The sequence below is a fragment of the Mustela putorius genome, unplaced genomic scaffold, assembly GCF_011764305.1.
Source record: "Mustela putorius furo isolate JIRA1106 unplaced genomic scaffold, ASM1176430v1.1 tig00003898_pilon_pilon_pilon, whole genome shotgun sequence".
In the NCBI taxonomy this organism is placed as follows: Eukaryota; Metazoa; Chordata; class Mammalia; order Carnivora; family Mustelidae; genus Mustela; species Mustela putorius.
This window is the reverse complement of record NW_025422047.1, coordinates 10,292,772-10,319,031: the sequence shown is the minus strand read 5'-3', so window position 1 is coordinate 10,319,031 and position 26,260 is coordinate 10,292,772. Positions and strand designations below refer to the sequence as shown.

Here is a 26,260-nt window from a genome sequence, read left to right as displayed (position 1 = left end):
CTTCCACCCACCTGAGAATCAGTGTTCCTGGCATGCCATATCTGGAGACTTCTTTCCATCATAAATAACCCCACTGCTTCTTTTCCTTTCCTGGAGGCTAGTCCCTCTTCACCCCACCCATGAGAAATAACACAGACAGCTAGAGCACAGCAAGGAGTCTTTACTAGGACAGAAGGGAGTTGGGGGCATCCAAGGCAAGTAGAATGGGCCACATTAGAACAAGCAGAAGTCTTGGGGATCTTGAGTCATCTTCCGGGGAGGGGGATTTAATGCTTATTGTGGACAAGAGGAGGAGGGATGCGGATATCCTGGCCTCTCTCCAGACGCCGTTCACAATCAATCAAATAGTTCACGCCATCGATGACCAGCTGCACCAGCTCCACCTGAAGGACACTAACCCTTGATCTCTGCTTCCCATAACTTGAGTTTCCTTCTTCAGCACTGATTTGCCTGCTCTAGGAACTCCTTTCCAGTTGCCTCCCCGCTCAACCTGAATTTCATTTCAGATTCCTAGGGCCCATTCACCACCATATTTCAACCCCCACAGACCTATACCTCTCCTCACCCTAATCCCTAAGGATCTCACCTCTGACTTGCCCAGTCGGTCCAAATTAGAGATGTCAAAGACGCTGCCTGTGGCAGCTGTGTCCACTCCTCCAGTACCACGTTTCTGGAGCCTTAAGTTCTCCAGGATCTTTGGGAAGCGGCTATCCTAGAGGGGAAGATATAGGGGTTGGGGGTAGGGTCAATAGGGGCAGAGACTGGTTATGCCTGGAACGAGCTCAGAGCCCTTTCCCCTGACATTTCTAGCCACAATATGTCTGGCACCTTTCCAAAATGCTCACCCCCTCCCAACCACACACAGCCACTGTCCTCACTCATGCTCCACTCTAACCCCACAATTCCTTTACTTTGCTTAGCAGAGGCAGTTTGATGTGCACTCCTGCCCGAAGTCCAGTGCCCAGGTTAGACGGACAGGTCAAGATGTATCCCAAACGCTCATTCCACATGAACTCCCAGCCACGTTCCTGGATCAGCCGCTCCACCTGAGTCCATAAAGGCTCTGTTAGTGAAAAGTCAGGGATATGTGAACCCTCCCTTAGCCAGACCTACAGGAATTCTATAAGTATATCTAGAACCAGAAACTTGGGCTGTGAGAGAATGACACTGTGGGGTGTGTGTGTGTGTTTGTGTGTAAATGGTTTGTCATTATCATGCATACAAGGTAATTTTGATGTTGCAAGCCCATAATGGTGTGATTACAGCAAAATATCTTACATGTGAAAGAGGAGAAACTTGGGAGAATGATGCATTTGGGATGATCTAGGGAAATGAGTGGGGGTGGTAGACTGAACTGAGAAAGGGATGATTATTCAATGAGCTCAGCATACATGGATTATCTTTGCTTTGCTAATGAGCCTAGAGTTTGGAAGGGTTCTTTCACACATAAAATGAGGGTGTAGGCTTTGCAACAGGAAGAGGCAAGAAAGCCTTCTGTTAGCTGTGGAAAAAGCACATGTGAGAAGGCAGAGAGAAAGGTGCAAACAGTCCAGAAGAGCCGGACTCATAGTTAAGGGTGTGCGTGAGGGGGTTTGGAGGGAAGTAAGAAAAGGGTATTTTGTTTCACTTGAGCATCCTAATCATGGAGATGGCCATTAGAGTTCAAGACACAGGGGATCTGCCAGAGTACTGGACATGAAAACTACCTGAGTAAAGGGGACTCTATTCATAGTTCAAAAACAAAACAAAACAAAACAAAACTATGGTATAGGGGGCATATTTAACAGGCTGGCCAAGGGGAAACCCTTCCATCTAAAAAAATAATAATAGGAGCTAACATTTACTGAACATTTATTATGGGCCAAGCATTTCACATGCATTATCTCACTTAATCACCACAATAACATAAAAATGTAGGAAGCCTTATTATCCCAATTTTACAGATGAGACACCTGAGGCATATCATTTGAAAAGTACTTCCCTACCCACTGACAGAATATGTTATCTGTTATTTGCCAAAAATAATAAAAACTTCCCAGCTAGAATCTAAAAGAAGAGGAGCTGTCTTTACAAGTTCAAAATAGAATTGAATATAGGAAAACATACAATAAGAACTGGGTTTATAGGGATTTCTAATCTAGAATAGAATATGGAGACCTAATCCATATAAGACTAAGGAATTCAGTAGAGCCACACATTCTGGAACTTATGCCATTCCATCTTCCATTTTCCCCAGTCTTCCTCCTACTCTCAGCTTAAAATCTAGACATGATACTTTAGTGAAAATGACAGAATCCAGAGCCAAGACCTACCTTGGCTCAGAACTGGGTGGTTACATTGGAATCATGGACACGCCAATCTTTTACTCCCTACCATGATCCAGGCTCAAACTTTTCCTTATTTGAACACTCCACAAATCCCAGGCACTGGGTTACTCCTTTGTTTATATGGCAACTGCTTTATTTACTACCTTGTACTCATGACATTCTTTCTCTCTTTCTATTCTTGTGTGACCATATATCCTGGTTTTCCCTCGAGAGAGTCCTGATATATTGTCCTGGAGTGACTGATGATAATCCCCTTTGCTATCAAAAGTGTCCTGAGTTGGTTGATAAATTATATAGTCTAGTCTTTGGTTTTTCCTTATGTCCTCCCACATAGTTCCCTTATACACTCTTCTCCAACCTCTTTGAGGCCTCGACAGAATCTTTCAAACACTTTCTTCATGTTGCCACCCTTCTCCATAGAGATGACCCTTGTATGATCCTCCTCATTCACCCAGATCAAGAAGCTCTTCTCGTTGTTGTGCCTGAGAACGGAAAAGAAGAAAAGACAGGGATCAAGAGGCAGGTCTAGAACTGGAGGAGATAAGAGGGGAAAAAAGGCACTTAAGGGACATGGGGACAAAAGAGGTAAGGTAAACCTCATACCAGATCCCACGAGCATCTGGCCAGTCTCGAGCCATTCCTGCTGCAGTCAACAATGGGGACACAGGCTTATCAAATAGGAAGTGATCCTGAGGCAAGTAAAAGGACTTGGTTTAAGAATCTTCACAGTAGCCCCTAGGCCCTCTGGTCCACCCTCCCCCTGGTTCTTCTTTCCATCTGCTTCTCAACCCTGCTCCTTCTCAAGGCCCCTCACATCAATAAGCTGCTGCTGTTCAGCCTCAGTCATCTCACTGAGCCGATAGTAACGTCCAGCCAGGTCACCCTTCAGGCCACTCAGTGCATCTACTACAACACGTTCCACCTCTCGTCGCTCTGCCCGAGTGCAGGCTGGAGGAAGACTGAGTCCGCGGATACTTCGGCCAGTTCTGACTCTTGAGGACAATACATACCTCTCATCAAAGTAGCCAGAACGTATCTAGGGAATAAGAGGAATTAAAGTCACAGGAGCACAGTGGGAACTGAGGGCCTTGGGGAAGGAGAGACCTTCAACTGTAAGGATTCTGCATGCATTGGTAGGAGTCCAGTCAGCAAGTACTCCAACGGAAGGGGAAGGGGGCATTAGGAACCCTCCCTCAAACCCCCTACTTTGGGGTATGGTCATTCTCATTTTATACAATTCCTCCCCGCCCCCCCACCAAGACAAAAATCTCAACAGTTTAATGACTCCAAGTCAGGAAATGATTAAGGTGAAGGGATTAGAAAACAGAGTGTTTTACATAAGGCAAAGCAAATCAGAAGGGGAAATGTCTGACCTACCTTGCTGGCATCCAGGTCAGTGGTATGTTTCATTGTTCGGGGGTCATATCCATTGTGTCGCTCTTGTATCACAGGATCAAACAGCTCCGCAAATACCTGATGAGGAATTAAGAGGGAGAGGGTGGTTAAAGAGAGGGGATCCCTTTCCAGGCTTTAGCTATGGACTCATTTCACTGGGTCAGAAAACGTGCGTATGGAAGTGGTCCAGCCTTAAGGGAAAGTGAAGGGTCTGTAGGGGGAAGGTGCTGGGATTACTGGGAAGATGAGTTGGGTCACCAGGGAGACTCTGGGGGCCCCCTACCTCATAGGTCTCCTCATCTCCAGCTACCATGCCCACAGTCTTGATGAAGGGGTGGCCGGGGTTGTCCACGCCAGTCTGGATACACTGATCTAGCGTCCAACCAGTGGGTGTGGTCTTGTCGCAGAGCCGGGCATAGACTGCTGGGGTCAGGTGACTGGCCATGCAGTTGTTGTGCTTTCGGAGGTCTGGGTACTCAGCGCTAGGGAGGGGGCACCCAGTAACCATGGAGGGAGAGCACAGGGGGCCTAGACCCAGGGCAGTCAGCAGGGAGCTATCCAGTTAGCCATGACTGGCTTTGCTCCTTGGGAGGAGGGGAGATTAGAGGGAGCCTAAACCTTGGTAATCTCTTTACGGACTTTCAGGGTCTATTCTTTCCCAACAGTTCTAGCTTCCTCTTGCTAACCAGCTCAATTCCCCCAGATTTGCTCAGTTCTTTCCTACCATTAACACAACATTAGGGATGGGGGAGGGGAAAGCCCAAGGAGGGGAATTCAGGAAATGGGGGGAAACAGCAGGAAAGCGAAAGGGATAGTTCCTGGTTTCTCAATTAGTGATTTGGGCAGAGTGGGTGCAGCCAGAACTCACAGGGCCTGAGCGGGTCTTCGGGGCGGGGACTGCGGGTTACAGGTCCCCAGGAATGCGTTTAACCTCACGGTTTTGGCCTCAATCCCTAACCCACTGAGGTCTCCAGACTGTACAGCACTCCACTCCAGAGCCTTCGTGATTATAACCCTTCTCTGTTGCCCGGGTCCTCATTTCCATCCCCATCTACGTTCCCGTCACCACCTACCCCCCCCCCCACCCGACACCCCTGCGCCTCAGACACTGATACCTCGGGGGATACAGCCTTCGTCGTTCACTGGCGGCTCTTACAGGTTCCGGGCGGAGCAGAAACCCAGCGGCTAAAGACCCAGCTCCAGCCAAAGCCAGGAGCCTGAGCCCCGGGCGGGCGGACAGCAGACGAGAGAAGGGACCAGCCATGCCTTGAGGGTCCGGCTACTCAATCCCGGAGCGGGAGCTGGCGGAGGGCAGGAACGGGAGGGAGAATGCAACCCGGAGGATTGAGGACCAGAACTCGATGCGAGGCTGGAGCCGAAATGGGGGCCGGAGTGGAGGCTGGAGCGGGAGATGGAGCGTGTTCCAACCAGACTGCAGGAGAGGCGCAATGAGCGAGCGGCGGGTGGTGGAAGAGAGGGAGGCCCCAGCCGCAGTCTCCAGGGGTGGGGCTCACGCAGGCTCCGCCTTTCCGCCTGCGACCGGGCTAGGTGTGCGGGGGCAGAGGAGGTAAGCTCCGCCAGGTAGATTAGGGGACCGGAGCTCCCCAACTCTAGGCCGGGGATGCGGGCCCACTTGAGAGGAGGTCGCCCAGATTTCAGCACCAAGTACAGGACAGCACCCGAGGGGACCCGAGAAAGCCGAACACCCTTCCCCCAAGCTTCTCCACTTAATCGGGAACCCGATTTGTCGCTCTGGGTGTGAAGGGGTGACATTGCACAACCTCTTCTCTAGTTTTTGGCCTTCCCCAGTAACCTCTTCATATCCTCAGGGGAGGCGGCCGCCAGGAGAAACCGCAGAATAAGTACAGATACCAGAGAAAGACAGGAAGAAAACACACAGAGGCAGACACTGGAAAAGACGCTGGTGGCTCAAGGTCACCTTTTCCTTAGAACCAGGAAGAGGACTAAGGAGCCCTTCTGCCACCCCTGTGCTATTCTTACAAGATTGTGAAAGCATTCCCTAAGAGGAACCAGAGAAACATTAACTCTTGCCCATTTATATTGTGTTTCCTACCCCCACTCAGCCCCCAAGCCTGAAGCCCTGTCCTGCCTCCACTTCTCAAGATCTCCCGCTCCCCCCCCCTCCTCCCCAACCTCTACTTCACCTTTGATCTTTTAATTCTTCATGCTTTATTCAGGTTCAGAAGTGTTTGCTGCCCACGGGGCTCCCTCTGAGTATTCTCTGCAAGCTTGCCTACCTGTTCGTTGCACTGGATATGGAGCTTGGGGTTGGGCTGGGAATCCTTAGTTTCCTCTTTCTCTTCTCCCTTCTCTTCCTTCTTTGTAGCTTCAGTTCCTGGACCGGAGGAGAGTGTAAGGTGAAGTGAAGGGTGTGGTGAGATGACGAGGTGTAGGAATGGAACAGGCAGGCACAGGTCTCCAATCACCACAAGTGTTACTTTCTTGGCTTCCTAAGGCTATTTAATACAGTGTGTAAAGGGGAGTGGTGTTTAAGGGCCTAAGGTTGCCAGGGAATCTCTCCCTTCCTACTGGTCCTCTGTCTTCTCTTCTCAAAAGGTGTATATTCTGATTTGAGAGGGTGTGTTCCCACAGTTCAAAGTGTGACTTGACTTAGGTGTAACTTGACCTTTGATCTGGCAGGAAAGAGAATGAATGCTGGAGCCAAAATAGAGATGTGGGGCTTCAGTATGGAAGTCAGGTAAGGTGGGGTGGATATGGTGGTGTTAGTCCCTTATCTCAGCTATCTTGGTGTGCCCACAAGATAGTAAGATACTTGGAAATCTTATTTGAGAAAGAGAAATTCCCTTCACATGGTCCTCTGGCCCCACTGAAGAGGCCCTACTGAGTGAGATTCCCTTCATTTCTCTCAGACTTTCCTTGTGTTCCTTTTTCTCCCCTTCTCATTTGTGGGTATCTTTAGAAGCCATCCACCTTTCTTTTGTGTCTGTCGTTTAATTTTTTCTTCTGGTAAGAGAGCAAGTATCGGAGAACAGATAGAGTTCTACAGTTAAGAGTCTCTTTTGGAGAGATGGAATATGTTACCTGTGGGCTCATGTCTAGGTTAAGGAGTAGTCATGAGCAAGCAAATATAATTACTTGGAATGGTGTATATTTACCCAGATAAAGAAGGGACATAATTTTCCAGAGTAGTAGGGTTGTTATTTGATTGAGAGGGTGGTTACTATGATTAAAGAGGTAGGAAACAAGAAGAGAGAATTACAGAAGGAAAAATACGACTTGCCCAGAAGAATAGAGAAAGCACTCAAGTTTGGAGACTAGCCGTTCAAATTTGAATACTAGCTCCACTGAGAAAAGACATGATGTGTGTACTTTTCTTATTCCCTGTGAGCCTCTAACAGCCACATTAAAGCTCACTTTAAAAAATTATCCTATGGCATGCAGGAGGTAATTGATATATATGTATTTGATTTCTTTAATGATAATGATACCAATACTACTTAACATTTATAAGGCACTTTACAATTATAAAGAACTCTTGTATGTGTTATTTCATTGAATTGGATTGTTCCAATGGATAACCAGGGACTCAGCCTACATTTTTCAGGGTGGGGTGAGAAAGACAAGTTAATTACCTAGAAGATGGTTTAATAACTTGATTGAAGGGTTGGAGTGGTGGAGAGAACACGAGCCTGAGTAGAACTCGGGAGGATTCTATTTCCCTTAGGGATGGTCCTTAGAATCATCCCATTTTCATTCAGGATGCCTTGGGGGTCAATATAATGAGGCACCTGACTGAAAAAGTGGTAGGTGAGGTTGCAGAAGAGAAACAGGGAACTTGGAATTGTCTTGGCCAAGGAAGCCTAAGTAAGGACGAAAAGATAAGAATAAAAATGCAAACACATACAAAATGCTTTCATATAATCAGTACTGTATGATTAGTTGTTTTTGTTTGTTTTTTTAAGATTTTATTTATTTATTTCACAGAGCAAGAGAGAGTGTGAGCACAAGCAGTGGGAGTGGCAGACATAAGGAGAGAGAGAAGCAGGCTCCCCATGGAGCAGGGAGCCTGCTGTGCTCCATCCTAGGGTCCTGGGATCATGACCTGAGCCAAAGAAGACACTTAACTGATGGAGCCACCTAGGCGCCCCTGATTAGGTTTTTAAGCCACTCTCTTTCAGATGAAGAAATGGAGGCTGTTAGAAGTTCAGTGGCTTGTCCAAAGCTGCACAGCTATTAAAGGCAAGGCCAGGATTCAAACCCAGGTTTGTCTGGTTCCAAGGCTGGAGGAGGGGTAAAGAACGAGCCCAGTGTGGAGATCAGAACTATCTTGTCCAGTCTTCTCTGTCCATCCATTTTCTTGTCTCCTCCATAATAAGTCTCTTTGTTCCTTTCCTTAACTTTCTGATTTGTTTTTCTCTTTGTCTCTTTTTGTCTCCAGTCTACTACTCTATATCTGTTAACATTTATCGGCTAAGTATGTCATACTCCTTTTGTTTAAACAAACAAACAGAAAACCTGGTTTTGTTTTCAAGGACGTGCAGTGTCACAAAATGTACCTCTTCCTCTGCATCTTGCTTCTTTCCTGCTCTTGGTCTCCCTGTAAAGTTTCTGTCAAAAACCAAGCATCCGGGCTGTGCCGTGCCAACGCAGTTAGAAATCGGAGGAAGGGGAGCATCAGGTTGCATTCCCTCCCCACTGCCGCTAGGGGCCACCCTCCTCCACGCAGAAGTGCGGGCCAACGCAGCCTGACTCTGTTGCCGGTGCGCGCCCTCCGCTGATTGGTGACACCGCAGGGAAGCCGCGCTTTGATTGGGCTGCTGTCAGGTGTCGCTGACGGCAGGTTCGGCTGCGCGAGCGCAGGGAGGCGGGTGAGCGAGGGCCGGGGGCGGTGGGGGAGTGGCTGGGGGCTGGGGGCGGTATCTGAGGGGGTGGGCTGGGTAAAGTGGGCTCGGTTGGTGCTGAGGGCAGTGTTTAGTACCCGCTGGGGGCAGCTTCGGAAAGAGGCCGGGCGGAGAGGCCTCAATGTCAGCGTAGGGAGAGTAAGGCGGGGGCGGGCGAAGGCTGGTGGAGTCGCATCGGAGGGCGGTATTCGTGACCGGGATCTGTGTGAGGAGAGACACCCGAGGGGGTCAGCGAGAGAAGAGCCGGGTTTGAGGATTTGCGGGAGGAAGAGGGAGTCCTGCGTGAGGAGCGGAGGCAGCAGTGGAGCGGGTCAGGGTGGGGAGGTCTGCGTGAGGAAGGGTGGAATGGAGTCGACGCGGGAGAGGATCGCTAGAGGCAGGGGTTGTTGCAGAGAAGAGGGGACCCTGGAGAAAGCTAGTGTGAGGACGGAACGGATCGTAGGCATTCTTGGTGGGGAATCACTGAGCGTTCGATATAGATATGTTACCAAGTTTAGTGACGACTCTGCGGGTTTCGAGGGCTGCTTAATGCTGGAGAATGACGGAGTGAGAGAGGATTAGTTGGATTATTAATTGGATTAGTTGGTCAGTGGTGGGGGAGGGGCAGCAGTGTTGTGAGTGGTTGGGGAGGGTCAATGGAGAGTCATTTTTAGCAAATTAGGGGAAGAAAGAAGTATGGTTGGGTTGATAGAACAAGGGCATCGGCACAGTACATCAGTGTCAGAATATGGGTATGTATGAAGGAGTAAGCATTGCAGCTATAGGGAATTTAGGTGGGAAGAAGATCGTGTTGGTGGCCTGAGGAGTTTTACCTTGTTGGAAATATTCTGCCTGAACTGTGTATTAATGTTTCCCCCTTTAGCACTAATGGTGCCCTGTATTAAGTGCGTGTTGATGAAGGAAATTAGAGGACTCCTGCAAACAACCCCGAATTCTAAGGGATAAAGAAGTTAGACAGTTTACCCTCTCTTCTGCCTTTTTAGATCTGATTTAACATCCGTGTTTCTGAGATTACCCATCCGCCTCACCCTTTCTCCTTACCTACCTACCTTCTCCCCACCTCTGACCCTCCCTTTTTTTCCGTCCATTTGCATTTATTCAAGCGGGCGTTAGACTGCCCTTTAGCCCTTTTGTAGAGCTTGAAGTTTTCTTTTGTTTCGCAACAAAGTATTGAAGGAGAGGGGGATGGGGAGAAGGGCCCAGAAAACGGGAATAGCTCTTGGAATACCACATCAAATCCCAGCCTCTCAGAGGTACATCTAAATAAATCCTGGCTTATATCATAGCTATTTCTGTCAGGCTTCTATCTTTGCTTTGTTAACTATAAATTTAGGCCTTTCCATTTCTCTTTAGCCCCATGCTTGTGAACAGACTCTTTCCCATTCTATTACACTCCACCCTGCCCAACCCCATTTTAAAGTTATAATAGAATTTCAGGAAAATGACTATACATTCAGTAGAAAACCAGGAAGGACTTAATGGGAAAAAAGGGTGAAGGATTAGGACTCTTAGACATGAGGGAAAACCCCTGCTTCAGATAAAGGATAAAGGGTGCAAAAAAATTCAGCTTACTTAAACTATACAGGGACCTTGGGAATGCCACAGAGCATGGAAGTTGGGTCAGTTCACTAAAAAGGAGTTCAAGGAAATAGTGTATTAATCAGGAGGGGGAAGTGTATGTGTAAGACCTGCAAGAGACAACTGGAAATGTGGCGGTGGTGGTGTTTCTTTTAAGATTTTGTTTACCTGAGACAGTGAGTGAGAGAGCATAAGCTGGGTGAGGGAGAGGGAGAAGATGATTCTCTACAAAGCAGGGATCCCTATGTGGGGCTCAGTCCCAGACCCTGGGATCATGACATAGGGCTTGGTCCCAGAATCCTGGGATCATGACCTGAGCTGAAAGCAAACGCTTCACTGACAGCCACCCAGCCTCCCAAGTCCTGGAAATGTTAAGTACTGGAAATGTTAAGTCGAAGGAGCATGTTGTAGTTGAGTAGTGGAGTTAAGCAGATGGTAAAGACTAGAAAGGTCAAGGTCTGCGTAAAGGTTAGCTCTAACTTTCTAATTGCAATGGAAGGATTTAAAATAAAAATACAAAGTAATTGTTAAAGACTATTTAAAAAGTCATAAGATGAAATCCATTTACTTATGGTGTTTGTGGCTTTCATTAGAGTCATTGTTTAGTATTTCTGAGAACTTTTAGAGAATGTGAAAAATTGCTGCTGGGTGACTCAATTATATTTTTGGAAAAAAGCAGCATATACTTATCCCTGCAAGTTAGTATTAACAAATGTTAACCTTTTGTGTATTTGCCTTAGATATTTTTGACATATTTCAAAAAATTGAAGTAAACATTACAGATAAATTTGTAAAGTTCCATTCAGATCCTTCTCACTTCATTTTCCCCTCTCAGAGGTAACTATTACCATGACTTTAATGTCTTTCTTTTCCAGTCCATATTTTTAGGCTTTTACTAATTATGTATACAGTCCTAAATTTATGTAATATTTTTTACTTATGCAAACTGAATTGTACTGCATGTGTATTTCTGCAGTTTGCATTTGGAAATTGTCCATATTGTTACAGCTTTGATTCATTTTTAAAAACTGCTGTTTTAAAAATTGCTGTTATCATTTGTATTACCACACTGTATTTATCCATTCTACTTGTGACCTCTGAATTTTCAGTTCTTCCTGTTACCAGCAGTAAGGTTATGAACATCTTTGCCCATGCCTTGTTATGTGGAAGAGTTTTTTACTGCAGAAATTCTCAGCCTCGACACTACTAACATTTTGGACTGGATAATTCTTTGGTGTGAGGGAATATCCTATGCATTTTAAACTGTTAAGCAGCATCCTTGGCCTCTACTCATTAGATGTCAATAGCACTAGTTGTGACAACCAAAAATGCTTCCAATCAAATGTCCCCTGACCAGCATAATCACAATTAGTTAAGAACCACTGTGGTAGGTGTATGTATGGAGAAGTGGAGCTACCAGATTGTTCTAACTCAAGTGTAAGTTTTAAGAATCTCTACTGATAATGGCTCTAGACAAAATTTTATCCTACTTGAGCTTCTGGTGTAAGGAACTTGGCTTAGAACAGATTTGGGTCTGTAGTACCAGGACATGGTAGAGAGAAAACTGATGTTTCGGTCTAATAATGGGTTAGAGGCTATTGTATGGATACCTGTATCCTCAACCTCCCAGTCAGCACTAGACCTCTTTCCTTGGCAGATTTTTCTGGACTTGGGCATTTGTCTTTTAAAGTAGAACACGTGAGGGAGGGACAGAGGTTATAGAGGATTTTAATGTTCTGATATAATGCTAAGGACATAGGGTTCCCTCAATAAATCTTTTTTTAGTTAATCCTTGGTAGGAATGAAGATGGGGCTTAAGGTCAAAAGCAGTAGAGCGCTCACATTCCCTCTGCCCTTTAATTAAATTTCTGAGTTCAACACTACTGTGGGGAGATGGTAAAGGGATAGGGACATTTTGGAATGAATCCAAAATGTGAAATGTCACTCTCATCTTTTCTTCTGGTAGGAATCAACAGTAGCCTTCCATGAGGAACTGCCTTTTCCACTTGCTGCTGGAGTTAATGGTGTTTCCTGCTGGCAGAATCGGGGACATGCCAGCACTGTAAGGGTTAACCTGCTTATTCTCTCACCAGTCTCATGGTTGGGAAAAGGAAAACCTTCCTTTTCTCTTAGGCATCTTTAGTCATGTAAAGTCATAGTCTGTCAAGTCATAACTCATGTGCCTCCTTTCCTGTTGCTCCTTCCTTTTTTTTTTATTTTTAAAATTTATTTGACAGAGAGAGAGATCACAAATAGAGAGGGGCGGGGGGAAGCAGACTCCTTGCTGAACAGAGAGCTCAATGTGGGGCTCAATCCCAGGACCCTGAGATCATGACCTGAGCCAAAGGCAGAGGCTTAACCCACTGAGCCACCTAAGCAACCCCCTGTTTCTCCTTCCTATCATAGTTTTGTTTCGTTTCCCCTAGTCTCCTTGTGGTTCCCTCTTTATCACTCCACATGCCCCATTCCCACCACTATAATAGTGTTTGGATTCTGAGCTAATGGGATACCCTCCATTGCAGAGCGGGATGAGTGGGTGCTCCGGCGGGGATGTGGTCACTGCCGGCCAGTGAGGGCGAGAGTGCCACAGCCCACTTCTTCTTGGGAGCTGGAGATGAGGGCCTGGGCACCCGTGGAATAGGCATGAGGACAGAAGAGAGTGACAGCGAGCTCCTTGAGGATGAGGAGGATGAAGTGGTAAGACTAAGGAAAATGATATAACTTGGTGTTGGGACCCTTTTCATAGAGAGTTGAGATTCCATTGGTTGGAGACACTTCTCTGCTCTCTTGAGATGCATAGGTTTCCTGTTATAAACAGACCTTATCCCGATTAAGTGGAGAGGCAGTAGAAATTGGTTAGATTACCTCTCTTTCAATCCCCTGCCATTATGCTCTCATCCTTTTGTATCATTGTTATTGGTTCTCTGGCCCTTTTGCCTGACCACATATTTCCTGCCATGGAAAGACTCCTATTCTTTAGGTAGTAGGAATCCCTACATGCACTCCATTCTAGACTGAGTTAGGAGACAAAATTTACTCCATAGTTAATGTTACTACAAAGTCCTGACAAGGAACTCTGTGCCCAGAGGAGATGAGATGGGGTTTCTTAATAAAGATGGTCTCAGTGGAAAGTTCTTAAGTTCCTGACAATACTTCTTCTCTATAGCCTCCTGAACCTCAGATCATTGTTGGCATCTGCGCCATGACCAAGAAATCCAAGTCCAAGCCAATGACCCAAATCCTAGAACGACTCTGCAGGTTTGACTACCTAACTGTTATCATACTGGGAGAAGATGTGATCCTCAATGAACCTGTGGAAAACTGGCCATCTTGCCACTGCCTCATCTCTTTCCACTCCAAAGGTTGGAGTCTGGAGGAAAATGGGAGGGAATAGAGTTGGGAATGGTGGACTGGGAAATTACTGTCAAATAGTACAGAGGTCATCAGCTCTTCCTGACCTACTGGAGAACAGTGCGGAGAGGTTTGCTTTCCCAATATCATGGAAGAGTTGCTGGAGGTGGTTTAAAGGTCTCATGTGAAGCTCAGAATCTGAGTCTCTGAACATCTCTGACTGCACTGTGTCTCTGGAAGGACTCTAAAAATAATATCTTTTTCACTTTTTCCTGATTGATATTCTAGACTTGGGAAGTTGGGCAGAAGGACAAGTAGTTGGTTGGATGGGTGGAGGAGTTTAGTAGGAACTTTAATACATCTATTTCTCTTGATCTTTTCTCTCTCTCTTTCACATTTTTTCTTTGATCTATTTCTTTTGTCTATCCCAGGATTTCCTCTGGACAAAGCTGTTGCTTACTCCAAGCTTCGAAACCCCTTTCTTATCAATGACCTGGCTATGCAGTATTACATCCAGGATAGGTATAGCTTTCTGTTGATTGGTGGGATGGTTGGCCCTGAGATCATATCCGTTTATAGAGCCCTCTCTGGGAGGAGCAAAGTCAAACAAACATGCCTAATTTTTGTATCATGCCCTCTTGAGTTCTCTACCCTGATATCTACCAGTTCCTCAGCAAATGAAATCCCTAGCCTCTTCCCTTGGTCACCATTGCCCACCTCTCCCAGCTAATTTATTTGGGGGCAACAGGAGGGAGGTTTACCGGATCCTGCAGGAGGAAGGCATTGATCTGCCTCGGTATGCTGTGCTCAACCGGGACCCTGCCCGGCCTGAGGGTGAGTACTTTGCTTTGTCCAGTCCTGCCCTGCCTTGCATTCTATGACTTAACCCAGTTGTCCATCCTCTAGACATCTCCATATACTACTTATCTCAGTGAGCCTTTGGTTATTGGGTTATGTGAGAGTTAGAGCTATGGGTCTTTTAACAGAGCCTTGGACTTCTTATGTAGGTACTACTATATTTATATGCCACATAAATATTGCTGTACCCATTACTAACATGGTCATAGAAATTGGGGGATTATGGAGATTAAAACTCAGAGAAATGGGAGTTGGAGGTATTCTACAATTCTCAACCCTGGAAATGACCACATACCTTTCAGAATGCAACCTGATAGAAGGTGAAGACCAGGTAGAGGTAAATGGAGCTGTCTTCCCTAAGCCATTTGTGGAGAAGCCAGTGAGTGCAGAGGACCATAATGTTTACATCTACTATCCCAGTTCAGCTGGAGGAGGAAGTCAGCGCCTCTTCCGTAAGGTATGGGAGACATTTGAGCATTTGGGGAAGTCAGATAGGTAGAAGGACAAGAATGTGGTTGTGGGGAGGGAAGCTGGAGGATGTGAGGACAATGTGGAGGCAACACTTTTTTCTTCCTTTTCTTCCTGAAGATTGGCAGCCGAAGCAGCGTTTACTCTCCTGAGAGCAGTGTCCGAAAGACAGGATCATACATCTATGAGGAGTTTATGCCAACAGATGGCACAGATGTCAAGGTTATGGTGGATATAGGGATTTAAGAAGTCATAAATGTCTGGGTGGGATGGGGTGCTTGGGAAGCAAGTAGAGGTGTATGGAGAGAGTCATAGAAAATAAAGCGTGAATGTGATTTGCTTTTGTATTCGGGTGAAGATAGTGACAGAAGTGGACCTTTACATGTTACTATCAGAACAAGGGCAAGGGTAGTATGGAAAATGGTATAATGTTGGTAAGTTATTTCTTAACGAGGACTAGATAATAGATCTGGAGGCCCAAAGAGAAACTTTCATAAAGATATTTTGGTGGGACTCAGTGAGAAAAATGTTGGTCTCCTTGTTCTTTGTACTCAGGGTTTTTTATTTTTGTTTTTACTCTTGAAACTAGTTTTCAGACCTAGTGCTCATATTATCTTCTCATATGCAGGATGAGCAGTGGGCATACTCAGTGATGCTATGTACCTGCAGGTATATACAGTGGGGCCTGATTATGCCCATGCTGAAGCCAGAAAATCTCCAGCTCTGGATGGGAAGGTCGAGCGAGACAGTGAAGGGAAAGAGATTCGATATCCAGTCATGTTGACTGCCATGGAAAAGCTGGTGGCCAGGAAAGTCTGCGTAGCTTTTAAGGTGGAGGAAGGCCCATGGTGGGTGGTGCTGTGGAATGAGGGCACGAGACAGGAGCAGGGGTCTGGGAAGAAAGAGTGGCTCTCTTGTTTTCATCTTGCCTCTTTCCACTGCAGCAAACAGTTTGTGGTTTTGACCTTCTTCGTGCCAATGGTCACTCCTTTGTGTGTGATGTCAATGGCTTCAGTTTTGTCAAGAATTCAATGAAATACTATGATGACTGTGCCAAGATTCTTGGGTAAGGGGCACAGTGGTCTGGACCGGGCAGAATGGGCTTAGAGAAGAGAGTTAGAAAGCTTTTGTTTTATTTTAAATATTGTAAAAAGGACTTACGAGTGAGAAAGGAAAACAGGAAAAGGGCTCCTTACCTTCTTGCCTTCCTAACGTTGCACTCCCTAGTTAAAACTGTTAACAATTTTATACATACCAGTGTGTCTTCTTCTCCCATATATAAGCAACTATATTTATTATACTAAATGTGATCATACTGTAATACTGTTTTGAAACTTTTTTTTAAAATTTACCACAAGTTATTTAAAAATGTGGAAAGAATGATGAATATGATGAGTATTCATGTGTTCACTGTCAAGCTTTAGAAATAGAATATTAAGAATTGGGGTACCTGGGTGGCTCAGTTGGTTGAGTGGCTGACTCTTGATTTCTGCTCAGGTCATGATCTCAGGGTCCTGGGGATCGAGCCCTGTTTTGGGCTCCACGCTCTGTGGAGAGTCTGCTTAAGGATTCTCCCTCTCTCTGTGCCCCTCCCCCGTTACATTCTTTGTCTCTAAAATAAATAAATAGACCTTTTTTTTTAATGAGATTTTATTTTATTTTGTTTGATAGAGAGAGACACAGTGAGAGAGGGAACACAAGCAGGGGGATGGTGGGAGAAGGGAGAAGCAGGCTTCCTGCCAAGCAGGGAGCCCAATGTGGGGCTCGATCCCAGGACACCAGGATCACGACCTGTGCCAAAGGCAGCCATCTAACAACTGAGCCACCCAGGCACCCCTAAATAAATAGATCTTAAAAAAAAAAGAATATAGTTGAGGCCCCTACCGTCCCCTTGCTAGTTACATCCCTTTCCTTCCCACCCAGATATAACCACAATCCTTAATTTGGTGTTTGTCATTCCCATGCAATTTTTTTTTTTAAAGATTTATTTAATTTAGAGAAAGCAAGAGTGTGGGAGAGAGAAAGTGGGGGAAGGGACAGAGGGAGAGAATCTCAAGCAGACTCCCCAGTAAGCACAGAGCCTAATGTGAGGCTCAGTCTCAAGACCCATGAGATCATGACCTGAGCCAAAAGTGTCAGAAACTTAACCAAACAAACTGTCCCTATCATTCCCATGCATTTGTTAATACTTTACTACATCTTTGGGGAGTTTGGGGGGCATGTTTTTAGACTTTATATAACGTATTCTTCTATAACTTGCTAATTTTGTGAGCTTTATTCACATGTGTGGTGCCAGTTCATTCATGCAATTCTTCATGTTTCTCCTAGGAACACCATCATGAGGGAGCTTGCTCCACAGTTCCAGATCCCATGGTCCATCCCCACAGAGGCTGAGGACATTCCCATTGTCCCTACCACATCTGGCACTATGTGAGCAAAAGTATAAAATCTGGAGTAACCTACTTAAGGCACCTGAGTCAGACCAGTGGTTACTTTCTGACATTACCATCTGACTAGTGGAGCCTGGATATCTTCCAGGCATTTTCCTTGACTTTGCCTATATGCCTAATCTCAGATAGTTTTTCCTCTGTTCTTTGACATGTTGAATAAGATGAAATGATGGGAGTTGGCATGAGGTGGGTTAGAGGAGAGGCTCTAACAACATTCCCTATCTTAGGATGGAACTTCGTTGTGTCATTGCAATTATCCGTCATGGGGATCGTACCCCCAAACAGAAAATGAAGATGGAGGTGACACATCCAAGGTAGGAAGAATGTCCTAATTTAGACAGATACATTCTTGTGAAGGAGATGGGGATGGGGCAGCTCCCCAAGGTTTTAACTGTCTCACTCCATACTGAAGCTTTTCCTTATTTCTTCAGATTTTTCAGTCTGTTTGAAAAACATGGTGGCTACAAGACGGGTAAATTAAAGCTGAAGCGGCCTGAGCAGCTACAGGTAATGTGGTGACTCTAGATGAGAAGGAGCAGAAAAGATCGAGAAAATAGGATTGGGTGCCTCAATGAGAGGCCAGGATGGAAGAGTAACTTGCCAGGATTTGGGCTCCAGCATGGATGTCCTGTCATTTCCTCTAGGAGGTGCTGGATATCACAAGGCTGTTACTGGCTGAATTGGAGAAAGAACCAGGTGGTGAGATCGAGGAGAAGACTGGGAAACTAGAGCAGCTGAAGTCTGTGCTGGAGATGTGAGAAAGGGAATAGGAAAGGGGAGCCAATGACAGTGAGAACTGGATACTGGGGTACAGAGTAAACTGTGAGTTTATCTTACAGGTATGGTCATTTCTCTGGGATCAACCGGAAGGTGCAGTTGACCTACTATCCTCATGGAGTAAAAGCTACTAATGAGGGGCAAGGTAAGATATAATACCCCCTTCCCATTACCATTCAAGTCTCCTCTTATTCTTAAACCTTTAGATGACTTCTACCTCAAATCACCTTTCTGGGCTCCTCAGAAGTCCTGACATTTAGATATCTCCACTATTTTCTTTAGATGAGACCTATTCTTTGCCCCTTATTCCTGCAGACCCACAGCAGGAGGCCCTGGCCCCATCTCTACTGCTGGTACTGAAGTGGGGGGGAGAACTGACTCCTGATGGCCGTGTTCAGGCTGAGGAGCTGGGGCGAGCTTTTCGCTGCATGTACCCTGGAGGACAGGGTGAGTATTTTGGAGGTAAATAGCAGGGCCTGGGTAAGATGGTTAGAGAATAAGTTGATGGAATGAACATTTAGAGGCAATGGGGAAGTTAATGGGGGAAAGAGCATTCTTTCTTCCATGTGGGTATTTATAGCAGTCCATTGCTGTTCCTCCCCTTTACCCTCAGGTGATTATGCTGGCTTCCCCGGTTGTGGGCTACTTCGTCTCCATAGCACTTTCCGCCACGATCTCAAGATCTATGCCTCTGATGAAGGCCGTGTCCAGATGACTGCTGCTGCCTTTGCCAAGGTGAACACTTAACAGTTCTCCCACAGTCCCAGCTTCCATTAGGTAGAGGAACCAAGAGTTTGGAGATGTAGTTGGAAAATGTTAGGATGTTTATGTGCTGTCTCAGAGAAGTTTCTGCTTGTGTCTAACACATTTTGTACTACTGAGAATAAGCTGAGAATAATTAGTGGGGATAGGCCCTTGACCTATAACCCTCCTCTCCAAGCCAGCTCCCATTTGATCTCTGGGATCTAGGCCTTCTAGGCCTAGAGGAAGTAGACTGGAAGGAAAACTAATAGATGTCATGCTTCCTCTCCAGGGCCTTCTGGCTCTAGAAGGAGAGCTAACACCCATTTTGGTACAAATGGTGAAGAGTGCCAACATGAATGGGCTCCTAGACAGCGATGGTGATTCCTTGAGCAGCTGCCAGCATCGGGTGAAGGCTCGACTGCACCATATTTTGCAGCAGGATGCACCTTTTGGTCCTGAGGACTACGATCAGGTCAGGCTCTCCCTATTTTTGTGCCCAACCTACCCCCATCCCAAATTCCTAGAATTCTAAGTAGTAGTGATCGATAATGGTAGGCACTGCTTTCTGTACAATATCTCCTTTAATCCTTACCCTTTGAGGTAAGTATAGGTCTATAATCTCTTATCTACAATTTCAGAAACAAAAGATTGGGCACCAAAACCTGACATGATAAGACTATTTCTAATTCCTGTTTATTTTGTTTAGTGTAAATAGTTATATATTGTGCTGCAGAAATATAAATGTGTTTAGTTATGCCCTAAGGCCTGTTGGAGGTATTATATAATATGTGGCATATGTACTGTATTAATTTCCTGAAGTTTGAAAATTCTCAGTTCTGAAACTCAGCAGGTCACAAAGTTTCTGAATGAAATAATGTTTCAGTTGTTTATTGATGCATAAAAGACTATCCAACTCAGTGACTTAAAATAATATCCATTCTATTATCTTACTCATAATCCTAGGCTCAGCTGGTCTTGACTGGGGTGTCCCCTTAAGGGACAATTTTAATTGCCCTGCTTCTGGCCAGGTTTTGGGGCTGAAACCATCTGAAGGCTCGACTGGATTGCTAAGATGGCTGGACTATCTCCTTCTTGTTCTCCCTATAGTCTTCTCCTCCTGCTTGCTCTCCCTATAGTCCCTATAGTCCCTATAGGGGATCAAGCCCCTGCGCTGGGCTCCCTGCTCAGCAGGAAGCCTCTTCTCCCTCTCCCACTCCCTCTACTTGTGTTCCCTCTCTCACTGTCTCTCTCTGTCAAAGAAAAAATCTTAAAAAAAAAAAGATTTTATTAATTTGTCAGAGAGACAGTACAAGCAGGGGGAGCAACAGGCAGAGGAAGAAGTAGGCTCCTCGCTGCACAAGGAGCCTGATGTGGGACTCAATCCTAGGACCCTAGAATCATGCCCTGAGCCAAAGGCAGAGGCTTAACCGACTGAAAAACCCAGGCATCCCATAGCCAGACTTCTTAAATGGTGGTGTAGGACAGACACCACAGAAGCAGAAGCTTCCGAGCTGGTTTTTTTTTTTAAGGATTTTATTTTTTTAATATTATTTTTAAAATTGTATTTATTTATTTGAGAGAGAAAGCACACATGCACATACTTGGAGGGAGGGGCAGAGGGAGAGGGAGAAAGAGTTTTTTAAGCAGATTCTGTGCTGAATGTGGGGCTCAAGCTCACAACCCTGAGATCATGACCCAGCCAGAACCAAGAGTCAGATGCTTAACTGACTCTGCCACCCAGGCGCCCCTATTTTTTTTTTTTAAAGATTTTATTTATTTATTTGACAGATAGAGATCACAAGTAGACAGAGAAGCAGGCAAAAGGGGAAGGAAGCAGGCTCCCTGGTGAGCAGAGAGCGCAATGCAGGGCTTGATCCCAGGACCCTGAGATCATGATCTTAGCTGAAGGCAGAGGCTTAAAACCGAGCCACCCAGGCATCCCGGTGCCCCTATTTTTAAGGTTGTGATCTCATGTTTGTGAGATTGAGCCCCACATCAGGCCACCCTCACTAGGGAGTCTGCTTGAGATTTTCTCTCCCTCTCTACATGCCCCTCCTGCTCATGCTCGCTCTCTCTCTCAAATAAATTTCAAAAAATACTTTATTTTTAAGTAACCTCTACACCAAATGGGCTTGAACTCACAGCCTCGAAATCAAAGAGCTGTATGCTCCACCAACTGAGCCAGCTAGGTGCCCCTTCCAAACTCTTTTAAAAAAGTGTAGGCCCAGAATTAATTAATATAATGTAACTTTGTGGTTCTGTTGTTGTTGTTGTTTATTGGTTGCAAGCAGTCACAGGGCCTGTGCAGATTCTAGGCAAGGGAAGGTGACAAAGAATTAATGACTATATTTAATCCACAATAAGAACTGTGGACTTGTACTACTTTTCTCCCATTTTGCAGATGAGAAAACCTAGGCTCAGAAGAATTGAAGGAACCTTTCCAAGGTCACTCAGCTAGTATGAACCCAAGAAGTCTAACCTGAGAGCCCAGGCTGTTAGCCATTATAGTACATTGCCTCACAGTATTAATCACAGTGGGTGCCATTACCCAGTGTCATCTTTTTTCTATCTATCCAGCCATGATTGACTAGAGATCACATGCCAGACAGTGATTTTATGCCATCCTACTACTGGTATCTTATTTCTGATGAGTTCTTTTTTTAAAGAAAATACGTTTTTTTTTTTTTTTAAGATTTTATATATTTATTTGACAGATCACAAATAGGCAGAGAGAGAGCAGGAAACAGACTCCCCGCTGAGCAGAGACCCTGATGTGGGGCTCAATCCCAGGACCCTGGTATCATGACCTGAGCCGAAGGCAGAGGTTTTAACCCACTGAGCCACCCAGGCATCCCAAGAAAATACCTTTTTAAAATTGTAGTACCACTTGAATCATTTTTTTAAACGATTCTTTTTTAATTTTTTTTTTAAAGTACTCTTTACACTTAACATGAGGCTTGAAATCACAACCTTGAGATCAGGAGTTGCATGCTCTTTGAGCCAGAGGAATAATTTTTAAGCATACAGTTCAGTGACATTAAGTATATTCAGAGTATTACGTAACCATTTCTGATAGGTTCTTCAGTGAGCTAATAGCTGTGCACATTGCCTGGAGAATGTCATCTTTTGTGTTTTTCTCTGAGCAAGACTTGATAAGGGCAGGACCTTGCTCTCTTATGTTCCAATCCATTGCTCAATGTCAAACTCAAAAAGCTAAATCTCCCTTGCTTCTTTTTGTTAGCAAAAAGGACCTGGGTTGGGCGCCTGGGTGGCTCAGTGGGTTAAGCCGCTGCCTTCGGCTCAGGTCATGATCTCAGGGTCCTGGGATCAAGTCCCACATCAGGCTCTCTGCTCAGCAGGGAGCCTGCTTCTTCCTCTCTCTCTGCCTGCCTCTCTGCCTACTTGTGACCTCTCTCTGTCAAATAAATAAATAAAAATCTTAAAAAAAAAAAAAGGACCTGGGTTGAATATGTGCATTCTACCCACAAGCCTCTTGTCCCTTCCCCATTCTTCATGGACTATTACTGTCCTGAAAGCTTGAACTTGAGCCTCACTCTGAAGCAGGGCCTTTGCTCTAGGTCAGGCTAGCATTTCGTTAAGAGGAATAAGATTTTATTATCTCTGTTACCCATTAATGAAACATTCTGTGGGGATTTTTTTTTTTTTTAATTTATCAGAGAGAGAGAGAGGGGGAGAGAGTGAGTACAGGCAGACAGAATGGCAGGCAGAGGCAGAGGGAGAAGCAGGCTCCCTGCTGAGCAAGGAGCCCGATGTGGGACTCGATCCCAGGACGCTGGGATCATGACCTGAGCCGAAGGCAGCCGCTTAACCAACTGAGCCACCCAGGCGTCCCCATTCTGTGGGGATTTTAAAGGGTTTTGGTTTAATCTTTATTCCCCAGCACTTCCCTTCCTTCCTTCCTTCTTTCCTTCCATTCTTTTTTTTTAAAGATTTTATTTATTTATTTGACAGACAGAGATCACAAGTAGGCAGAGAGGCAGGCAGAGAGAGAGGAGGAAGCAGGCTCCCCGCCAAGCAGAGAGCCCAATGGGGGACTTGATCCCAGGACCCTGAGACCATGACCCTAGCCAAAGGCAGAGGCTCAGCCCACTGAACCACCCAGGCGCCCCTTTCCTTCCATTCTTAATTCCTTCCTTCCTTCCGTCCTTTCTTTCTTTCTTTCTTCTTGAGAGAAAGAGAGCGCATACAAGCAGGGTTCAGGAGAGGGGCCGAGGGAAAGCAGAGGAAGAATCTCAACCAGACTCCATGCTCCATGCAGGGCCTCACGTGGGGCTCAGTCTCAAGACCCTGAGATCATAACCTGAGCTGAATTCCAGAGTTGGACACTTAACTGACTGAGCCGCCCAGGTGGCCCTCCCAAGTATTTTCCATGTATATATTTTAAATTATTTATATATATGGGGCTCCTGGGTAGCTCAGTGGATTAAAGCCTCTGCCTTCAGCTCGGGTCATGATCGCAGGGTCCTGGGATCAAGCCCCACCAGTCCCCTCATCCTAGAACTGATAGTATGCCCTGTAGCCTAGGAATCTTCATTAGAGTGAACCTACAAAATGGATCTTACTTGTGGGTAGTTTCTGTAATAACCTCACAGGATTCTGGTCAATTTATTACCAGTTTATACAGAGCCTATCTTGCTTTTCATCTCCCTGTGCTCGTAGCTGGCTCCTACTGGAAGCACTTCCCTCCTCAACTCCATGGCTGTCATCCAGAATCCTGTGAAGGTCTGTGATCAGGTATTTGCCCTGATTGAAAACCTCACTCACCAGATCCGGGAACGGATGCAGGACCCCAAATCTGTAGGTGGGTATTAATAGTACTATCTTCCCTTCAAGGTTTCAGGTATGGATGGGTTCCTCAGGCACTCCTGTGTCCTCTCCTAAATGTCTGAGACAAGGCAGTCTCATCCCTCTGATTTGACTGCAGATTTTTTAGGGTCTTTTTTTTTTTTTTTTTTTAAGATTTTATTTATTTGGGACACAGAGAGATATAGAGGGCACAAGCAGGGAGGAAGGGCAGAGGGAGAGGGAGAAGCAGACTCCCCACTGAGTGGGGAGCCTGATGTGGGGCTCAGTTCCAGAACCCTGGGATCATGATCTGAGCCAAAGGCAGATGCTCAACTGATTGAGCCACCCAGGTTCCCAGGGTCGTTTGTTAAGAAATAAAATCTTTAGTTCATTCTGACTGTCCATCTTCCTTCCAGACCTGCAACTCTACCACAGTGAGACACTAGAGCTTATGCTACAGCGTTGGAGCAAACTGGAGCGTGACTTCCGACAGAAGAGTGGGCGCTATGATATCAGTAAGATCCCTGACATCTATGACTGTGTGAAGTATGATGTGCAGCACAATGGGAGTCTGGGACTACAAGGCACAGCAGAGTTGCTCCGTCTCTCTAAGGCATTGGCTGATGTGGTCATTCCCCAGGTGTGTGTCCTAGCCTAGGGGTACGGGCACTGGGAAAGGAAGGGGAGAAAAGCAGAAAGGAGGGATGGTGCGCGGCCCAGGGGAAAGAAACTTAAAGAAAGAATAAGTTGAGTTGCTGTAATTCTCAGTCTCTGCTCTGGCTCTGAGTAAGTCCAAGAGGCTAGCTGAGAAACTTGGAAGAGGGGGAATGTGGTGGATTTGAAAGAAACCCTAGACCTGAGGTGAAGAAAAACATCATCTTGGGCCTAGGAATATGAGGCAAGAGAGACACAAGATTCACTGAGGTACTTATTCCTGGCCTGTGGCCCCTAGGAATACGGGATCAGTCGGGAGGAGAAACTGGAAATTGCTGTGGGCTTCTGTCTTCCACTGTTGCGGAAGATACTACTTGACCTGCAGAGAACCCACGAGGATGAGTCTGTCAACAAGCTGCATCCCCTGTGAGGGAGGGCTGGGAGGGGTGCTGGATGGAGGGAGGGGTGTGTCAGGGAGCCCTTGGGGGAATATAGGTTGGGACAGCTTGGGGAAGGAACCAAGAATAGAAGAGATCCTGGGGCGGAAAGGAGAGAAGTATTTGAGATGGGAGGAAGGAGTTTGTGGAAGGGTGGGAAGAGGATTATGTGATGGTGTGAATGACTTAGCTCTTATCTCAGGTACTCCCGAGGGGTGCTCTCCCCAGGCCGCCATGTTCGAACACGTCTCTATTTCACCAGTGAAAGCCATGTCCACTCCCTACTCAGTGTCTTCCGTTATGGGGGTCTTCTTGATGTAAGGATCTTTTCTCCTCCAATCTATGAACGCTTTTTCCAGCATTTTTTTACTCTCCTCATGTTTCTCTTTTACTGCAAGCTTTCTGTATTCTCTTTGTCTCCCCGCCCCTTCCTTAACTCCCTTGTCCTTGGGCATTAGTTTTCCTCTTCTTGTGTTCTGTAGGAGACCCAGGATGCACAATGGCAGAGAGCTTTGGCTTATCTCAGTGCCATCTCAGAGCTCAACTATATGACCCAGATTGTCATTATGCTTTATGAGGACAACACACGGGTGAGAAGCTAACAGGGTGGGGTGAGGAGGGTACCCCCTCTTTCTCCTCCTTCCCATTTTAGAAAGAAACTTTCAAATCCTTATAACTTGTAGAATTCAGCGATGTTTGATACGGAAGCACAGCATGTCACAGAGAGGAACCTGGAGATTCCTACTGGAACAGAAAGTATTTGGGGATGTTGAGTTAATATCCATCAATATCCATGAGCCAGAGAGATAACATAGAGCATAACTCTGCATTAGGGAGGGTATAGAATTTGGGTTGATGTTATAATGAGTCTTTTTCTCTCAAACATTAACACCTTTTTTAATCTGGCTCCACAAAGATAAGTGTGGTGTTGTATGGATGTGTATGTTGTATGTATGTATTAAGTGGGCTATTGTGTGTACTGTAGCAAAGCTGAATGACTGTGGGAGATGGATGGAAAGAGTTGTGGAACTGGGGTTTAGAAAGTCTTCTGAAGTGGTGGATCTCAAATGGTGGAGGTGAGGGAATGAGGATCCTTTAACACTAGACTATAATTAAGGGGAAGATATAATAGATCAGCCCCAGAATGGAGTAAGACATTGAAACATCAGCCCTGGGAGGATATATCCTCTGAGTTCCTTTCTGTTGTTCCTGCTTGGTCTTCCACCACCATATCCAACTTTTCCCACTGCCCCTTCATCTGTTGATGCCCCATAGGATCCCTTATCAGAGGAGCGGTTCCATGTGGAGCTACACTTCAGCCCTGGAGTAAAAGGTGTTGAGGAAGAAGGCAGTGCCCCAACTGGCTGTGGATTCCGTCCAGCTTCTTCTGAGGTGGGTCCAAGTGCTGGGATTTCAAATTAAAGGACTTAGGAACCAAGTGATGGGAAACTTGGAAACAGTGTAAGGAAGTAAAAGGATCGGGGGGTCTGGGATTAGGAGGCTAGAGGCCATAAACACCTTCCTGATCTGTT

The 26,260-nt window shown here is 45.8% G+C and overlaps 2 protein-coding genes across 25 annotated transcripts in view; one reads left to right on the top strand and one right to left on the bottom strand.

Annotated features, from left to right (window-relative positions):
- Positions 1–140: 140 nt before the first annotated feature.
- CKMT1A (creatine kinase, mitochondrial 1A) lies at positions 141–6,183 on the bottom strand. Of its 4 annotated transcripts, none has more exons than XM_004751245.3 (10): positions 5,981–6,183; positions 4,838–5,154; positions 4,006–4,204; positions 3,705–3,800; positions 3,142–3,363; positions 2,931–3,016; positions 2,686–2,809; positions 912–1,046; positions 587–712; positions 141–383 (listed from the first exon to the last, which is right to left on the bottom strand). In XM_004751245.3, the coding sequence occupies exons 2-10, from the start codon at positions 4,984–4,986 to the stop codon at positions 267–269; spliced, it is 1,254 nt and encodes a 417-aa protein (XP_004751302.1). In that variant the 5' UTR covers positions 4,987–5,154; positions 5,981–6,183; the 3' UTR covers positions 141–266. The 4 variants fall into 4 exon arrangements, with proteins under 4 accessions (XP_004751302.1, XP_012910944.1, XP_004751304.1 ...); XM_013055490.2 differs by having other exon boundaries at positions 4,838–5,121; XM_004751247.3 differs by having other exon boundaries at positions 4,838–5,023.
- The window catches only part of PPIP5K1 (diphosphoinositol pentakisphosphate kinase 1), a 51,435-nt gene continuing 30,440 nt past the window's right edge, over positions 5,266–26,260 (top strand). For 10 of the 21 annotated variants that reach the window (XM_013055482.2, XM_045067811.1, XM_013055479.2 and 7 more), the window contains exons 1-24: positions 8,447–8,572; positions 12,150–12,245; positions 12,706–12,880; positions 13,350–13,545; positions 13,966–14,056; positions 14,283–14,368; positions 14,695–14,849; positions 14,981–15,082; positions 15,530–15,691; positions 15,805–15,926; positions 17,189–17,290; positions 17,538–17,624; positions 17,742–17,817; positions 17,955–18,064; positions 18,150–18,232; positions 18,403–18,534; positions 18,701–18,822; positions 19,121–19,303; positions 23,512–23,653; positions 24,054–24,277; positions 24,590–24,717; positions 24,931–25,045; positions 25,211–25,318; positions 26,004–26,120. In XM_013055482.2, coding sequence (XP_012910936.1) covers positions 12,734–12,880; positions 13,350–13,545; positions 13,966–14,056; positions 14,283–14,368; positions 14,695–14,849; positions 14,981–15,082; positions 15,530–15,691; positions 15,805–15,926; positions 17,189–17,290; positions 17,538–17,624; positions 17,742–17,817; positions 17,955–18,064; positions 18,150–18,232; positions 18,403–18,534; positions 18,701–18,822; positions 19,121–19,303; positions 23,512–23,653; positions 24,054–24,277; positions 24,590–24,717; positions 24,931–25,045; positions 25,211–25,318; positions 26,004–26,120 — 2,790 coding nt within the window. In that variant the 5' untranslated portion in view covers positions 8,447–8,572; positions 12,150–12,245; positions 12,706–12,733. Of the gene's footprint in view, positions 5,290–8,446; positions 8,573–8,659; positions 8,744–8,768; positions 8,833–8,891; positions 8,916–12,149; positions 12,246–12,705; positions 12,881–13,349; positions 13,546–13,965; positions 14,057–14,282; positions 14,369–14,694; positions 14,850–14,977; positions 15,083–15,488; positions 15,692–15,804; positions 15,927–17,188; positions 17,291–17,537; positions 17,625–17,741; positions 17,818–17,954; positions 18,065–18,149; positions 18,233–18,402; positions 18,535–18,700; positions 18,823–19,120; positions 19,304–23,511; positions 23,654–24,053; positions 24,278–24,589; positions 24,718–24,930; positions 25,046–25,210; positions 25,319–26,003; positions 26,121–26,260 lie in introns of those variants that run through there. The other 11 variants (XM_045067812.1, XM_013055484.2, XM_045067810.1 and 8 more) reach the window with 7 other exon arrangements.

What these genes read in the sequence shown, in the direction of transcription:
- CKMT1A (XM_004751245.3), bottom strand. Translation starts at nt 4,986, where the DNA reads ATGGCTGGTCCCTTCTCTCGTCTGCTGTCCGCCCGCCCGGGGCTCAGG. An exon ending in CTGACCTGGATGCCAGCAAG is followed by an intron (nt 3,364 to 3,704) that starts GTAGGTCAGACA and finishes CTTATTCCCTAG; the next exon opens with ATACGTTCTGGCTACTTTGA. An exon ending in CCAGATGCTCGTGGGATCTG is followed by an intron (nt 2,810 to 2,930) that starts GTATGAGGTTTA and finishes TTCCGTTCTCAG; the next exon opens with GCACAACAACGAGAAGAGCT.